We start from the raw sequence: 6000 nt of genomic DNA, 5'->3' as shown, positions 1-6000 counted from the left end.
CAGGCAGGAAGTGCTTACTTGGAGGCTCATTTTCAAAGCACTTAGCCTCCCAAAGTTCCATAGAAACCTATGGAACTTAGCCTCCCAAAGTGCTTTGAAAATATGCCTCTTGGTAATTTTGAAAAATGGCAACACTAGCGCAAGGCCATTAATATAAAAAACAGATTGGCCATTTTCCAGCTGGGATAAAAAAAAATGGCCTTAGTGCTTGGGAAAGACCCATATAAGGGCACATTAAGGCTATTTTGTGCCGCAGCGTAGCAAAAGGACCCTTAATATTTTCCATGGATATTCAAACTCTAAGGGGCACTTTTACTAAGCTGTGCCAAAAATTGTCCTGCACTATTTTTAGCATGTGGGTTTCCCGCCTGCTGAGGCCACTTTTAGTGCGGCTGTAAAATAGCCGCAATTTCTTTTTTTTCCCCCATTAATGGCAGTGTGCTAATTTCCCAATTAACGCATGGCCATTAATGCAGGAGCCCTTACTGCCACCTATTTTATAGGTGGTAGGGGATCTCGTGCTAATCCTACACAAATTGGTCAGCATGTGCCACTGCCTATGTATTAACCTATTAGCACAGGGCACACCTAATCTCCATCTCCAAACATTTGTTTATTTATTATTACATTTGTACCCCACGCTTTCCCACTCAAAGCAGGTTACATACAGCAGGTTCAATGCAGCTTACATAGTAATAGGGATTACAGGACTTTGATAAGAAAATAAAAGTTAAATATAACAGAATAACAAAAGTGATAGGTAGGTAGAGAAGGACAGGGTTGAAGGAATAGGAGAGGTGTAAGCAAGGGTAGAAGAGGCAGGAGGGGGATGGGTACAGGATAAGCAAATGGTTCTCACCTCCCAATACAACACAAACAGTTACTCCACTATAACCACACCTCACTGCACACTTCCTATCTCAAAAAACCTGAAAATTCTTGGAGTCACCATTGATCAAAACCTCACATTCGATACCCACGTGAAGAACACAATGAAAAAAATGTTCCAATCGATGTGGAAACTCAAAAGAATTAAACCTTTTTTTCCCAAGAAACGTCTTTCGCACCCTGGTACAGTCACTAGTAATAAGCCACTTGGACTACTGCAACGCTCTGTACGCAGGCTGTAAAGAAAAGACCATTACAAAACTCCAAACAACCCAAAACACGGCAGCCAGACTCATCTTTGGAAAACCTAAATATGAAAGTGCGAAGCCCCTAAGAGAGAAACTACATTGGCTTCCTCAAGGAACGTATTGAGTTCAAGATCTGCACAACCGTGCATAAAATCATTCACGCAGACGCCCCACTCTATATGCTAAACCTAGTGGACCTACCACCCAGAAACGCCAAAAGATCGGCCCGCAAATTCCTCAATCTGAATTTCCCCAGCTGCAAAGGAGTGAAATACAAACAGGCTTATGCTACGACCTTTGCATACAAAAGCACACAGTTGTGGAATGCGTTACCCAAGGCCCTGAAAACCATGAACAATCTAACCAGCTTCCGCAAAGCTCTGAAAACATACCTCTTTAACAAAGCTTACAAAAGTCACCCTCAATGATACAAATCATCCCCCAAACCACCCAAGCACACCTAAAACACTTCTCACACAACCCACCCAACATCTGCCCATCTAAATCTTCTTTTACCTCAACTTATGATCAACTGTATTTAAATCATGTACTGACTTTATCATAACCTTACTCTGTAAGCCACATTGAGCCTGCAAAAAGGTGGGATAATGTGGGGTACAAATGTAATAAATAATAATAATATTGGTTGGAAAGAAAGTCAAGGTCATTGTCGTTGTCACCTGGATATGTGATGGGTAGTTGGATTAATAGAATTAGTTTGGGTCATTAGGATAGGCTTGCTTAAACAGATGGGTTTTTAGTGATTTCTGGAAATCACTGATAGGTCAGGTCACTGGGAGGGCGTTCCAGAGCTGGCTACCTAAGAAGGAGAAATTGGATCCAAAATAGGTTTTAAACATGCCACCATGCTAAAATATAATATCTATTTTTTAGCTCATGGGAAGTGTGCACTGATTCCAAAATGAGCATGCCTGAGCACATTCCAAGATAATGCTTTTTTAACATGCAGTAAGCAAGCACTTGTAGTTCTCGCCGCTTAGTAAAAGGACCCCTAAGTCCAGACCTTATTTTCAGCTGAAGCCATTCACTCATTACTACATTCTCTGATGGTAAGTAAATTAGATTATGGTAAGTCTTTATCGAATGGTATTACTCAATCAGCATTTTGTCAGCAGCATTTGTTCGGAATACTGCCATTCATCTCCTGCATATATATAAGTGCCAATTAACATTGATAATTGGTTGCTAGCACCCATGAATTGGCTGGCTATCTATTTGTGTGTGCATCTCAGGACTGTGCACAAATTTGAGTGCCCTTTATAGAGTCCAGGGGATAGCGGGTAAATGTATATGAGGCGTACACAAAAGTGGACCAAGAGGGGGAAATGGGTGGGGCTCCCAGTTACACATGTAGCTTACAGAATATTGTAGGTCTCGTGCGTTCCTGCCATACTTGTGTGACCTCAGTTACACTAGGTCTCTGGCTGGTGTAACTGCAGGTACATAAGTGTTGGGCATATCGATGGTACATTATGCTAGTATTCTATAAATGAAGCTGGGTGCCCAGATGCCATTATACAGGAGGTTCCTATAGGGGCCTTTTCACAAAGCAGCTGTAATCCAGAACTACCGCTGGCCCAACACAGGCGCCAGCAGTAGTTCCACTCCCAGTGTATTTCCAGTGCTAGTGGAAATATTTGAAGTGGTCGTCCCTGGTTTTCGGCGATAATGGAAACTGAGAACGCCCATCTCAAAAACGACCAAATCAAAGGCCATTGGTCATGGGGAGGAGCCAGCATTCATAGTGCACTGGTCCCCTTCACATGACAGGAAACCAACCGGGCACCCTAGGGAGCACTGCAGTGGACTTCACAAATTGCTCCCAGGTGCATAGCTCCCTTACCTTGTGTGCTGAGCCCCCCAACCCCCCCCCCCCCAAAACCCATTCCCCACAACTGTACACCACTAACATAGCTCTAAGGGGTGAAGGGGGGCACCTACATGTGGGTACAGTGGGTTTCGGGTAGATTTTGAAGGGCTCACATTTACCACCACAAGTGTAACAGGTAGGGGTGGGTGGGCCTGGGTCCGCCTGCCTGAAGTACACTGCACCCATTAAAACTGCTCCAGGGACCTGCATACTGCTGTCATGGAGCTCAGTATGACATTTGAGGCTAGCATAGAGGCTTGCAAAAAAAATTAAAATTTTTTTTTAGGGTGGGAGGGGGTTGGTGACCACTGGGGGAGTAAGGGGAGGTCATCCCTGATTCCCTCCGGTGGTCATCTGGTCAGTGTGGGCACCTTTTTGAGGCTTGGTCGTGAAAAAAATGGACCAAGTAAAGTTGACCAAATGCTCGTCAGGGACACCCTTCTTTTTTCCATTATCGGCCGAGGATGCCCATCTCTTAAGCATGCCCCAGTCCCACCTTCGCTACACTGCCGACACGCCCCCGGGAACTTTGGTTGTCCTTGTGACGGACTGCAGTTGGAGACGCCCAAAATCGGCTTTCGATTATGCCAATTTGGGCGACCCTGAGAGAAGGATGCCCATCTCCCGATTTGTGTCGAAAGATGGGCACCCTTCTCTTTCGAAAATGCCCCTGAAAGTCTTTTGTTTTTCATGATTCTATTGCATTGTTCTTATCTTTACCTTATTACCCTTGTTCTGTATTCTTTTTTAAAAATCACATATGATTTATAATCTACAGTTATAAGTACTATTTCTGGACAGTTTATTATCTAGATCTTGACTGGAGCAACCATGAAGAGATACTCAAGGATGTAGGGCTGATGCTATACATTTGCTTAACACACTTATTACTGGGCTATCGTTAGTGCTGTTTTACAGAGGCAATAGTGTATAAAACAAACAGCTGATACTCTCATGTCACAGTCCTTTTTCTGGGGATGCTGCTGTTTCTAAAATCTATTTAGTGACTTTTAAATGTCAATGAATGTTGGTTATTGTAAATTTAGCCATAAATATAGAACAGTTGCTCTGTAAGCAAAAACATGTATTTCTCCCTGCTCATAAGTTATATCCAAGTTAAATATGTGGTCTTCTTCAGAAAAGATAGTTTCAGGCTTATCAGTTCATCACAAATCATGGCAGAGAGATTTATGGCACGGTCCTATAAACCAAATGTACAGGCTTATTTCATAGTCCATCATCCTCAGTGCTGAAGCTACTTCTTCTGCTGCTGCTCCCTTTGGATGCCACTGGTGACACTGCAGACAAAAAGGGATCCACTCCAAATGGAGACATTTCCTCCAATATTTGATCTTTTAAAGCCGCACTGAAAGACAAATCTGTGAAATGTGACAGGGGATCGGAGAAGCCGGTAGACCTTTCACGCACATCAAAACTGGGTCCATGTGCCACAGACAGAGGCTGGGGGTAGCCTGCTGAATTCTCTTTGGAGTACAACTGGTGTTTGATGACCGAGGAAGTTAGTTCTGATGTGCTGAGCAATGACACCGGCAGACCATGTGTACGGGCCTGTATTTCTAATTCCTGTAATTCCATAGGAAGAAAATAATTATGACATTTAGAAAAAAAGTTATTGGACCTTTTGCTAAAACATTTGAAAATCTGGACTTAGTGCATCTTAACGCAGGAGTTCCCCGCATGCTAATCCAAGACTTACACCACTGACCCCTGAGCACTCAGATTTCCAACTAGCATGTAATTTTGGGCACACAAGTTACAGAAGCGTGTCAGTTGTGTGCCTAACTTAATTGATAAATTAGGTGAGGATCATGTGCTAATTTTTCTATTAGGAAGCGGGACATGCAAAAAAATTCACATGGGTTCACTTGCCTCCTCCTATGTAGGACGCGCTAAGTTCTCCTATGTTAAGTCTGCGTTATCCAGTTAGCATATGCTGATGTGAAACTATTTAAAACATAAATAATGTGAAATCAGTGTGCACAAACTGGAAAATTACCACATGCTAAACGCGTGTTAACACTCTTAAGAACTAATGGCTCCTTTTATTAAAAGGTTGGGTGTCTCAAATTGTTACCCTGTAGTAAATGTAACCAACATTGTTAATCACATCACAACACTACAGACAAGAAATAACATATTCTAAGACCAACAGGAAAGGGCACAATGGGGACTGACATTTTTTTCACTTCTGTTGTTGAGTGGAGACAGTATGAATATGCAGGAGAAGTGACAGTTACATAGAATTGAACCATTTCTGGGTGACGGGAAAATGCAGTGGACATTTCTACTCATTAATTACTCACAAAGTTCAAGACTGCTGTTTGCCACCAGAAAAGACAGCAGACATTTTACCCAATGATTTTTTTAAATTAATTCTTCCATGTCAAACTGTCAGCTTAAATAAGCCATATGCTGACATATGGACCAATAGTATGGCTTAATTTAGTATCTCCTAGTATACCCCAAGGCAAATGTAATGCTTTTTTTTAAAGTTTTTGTCCTAAATCAGGGTAAAGAAAGAGGAAAAGTACAAGTTTCAGGATGGCCAACTGGGTTCTTTTAGGTAAAAATAGGGCACTTCCTGAAAATGCTACTTCACAATTTTGTACTATGTGATAACAATAGACTGTGGACAGAAAAACTTTTGCAATTTCAATTCCCCTTCCCAACATTTTTCATCCATGTTAACCAACTTTACTTATCTTAATTCAAACGATGACCTGTATTAAATCAATTTACTGCACATTCATTTTTTCTGGTGCATTACCAAACCAAGGTGCCTTTTTTAGTAAGCCACATTAAGCATTAATGCGAGCCTAATACAGGAAAAAAAAAGGCCAGTGTTTTGCTGTAATTTACTTGTCAAGACACACTAATTGTGCAGTATTTGTTTTGTTTCTGAAATTTTGTCAGGAGGGGACTTTTCATGGGCAGGTAATGGACTGGAAATGT

General features: G+C 41.9%; 1 protein-coding gene across 3 annotated transcripts in view; it reads right to left on the bottom strand.

Moving 5' to 3' along the window:
- Nucleotides 1-3779: 3779 nt before the first annotated feature.
- The window catches only part of TFEC (transcription factor EC), a 100369-nt gene continuing 98148 nt past the window's right edge, over nt 3780-6000 (bottom strand). For all 3 annotated transcript variants that reach the window (XM_030217104.1, XM_030217105.1, XM_030217106.1), the window contains one exon: nt 3780-4611. In XM_030217104.1, the coding sequence (XP_030072964.1) occupies nt 4255-4611 (357 nt within the window). In that variant the 3' untranslated portion in view covers nt 3780-4254. The remainder of the gene's footprint in view (nt 4612-6000) is intronic.

Source organism: Microcaecilia unicolor, chromosome 10 (genome assembly GCF_901765095.1).
Source record: "Microcaecilia unicolor chromosome 10, aMicUni1.1, whole genome shotgun sequence".
Lineage (NCBI taxonomy): Eukaryota > Metazoa > Chordata > Amphibia > Gymnophiona > Siphonopidae > Microcaecilia > Microcaecilia unicolor.
Note: the sequence above shows the minus strand (reverse complement) of the source record. Positions and strands in the feature narration are given on the sequence as shown.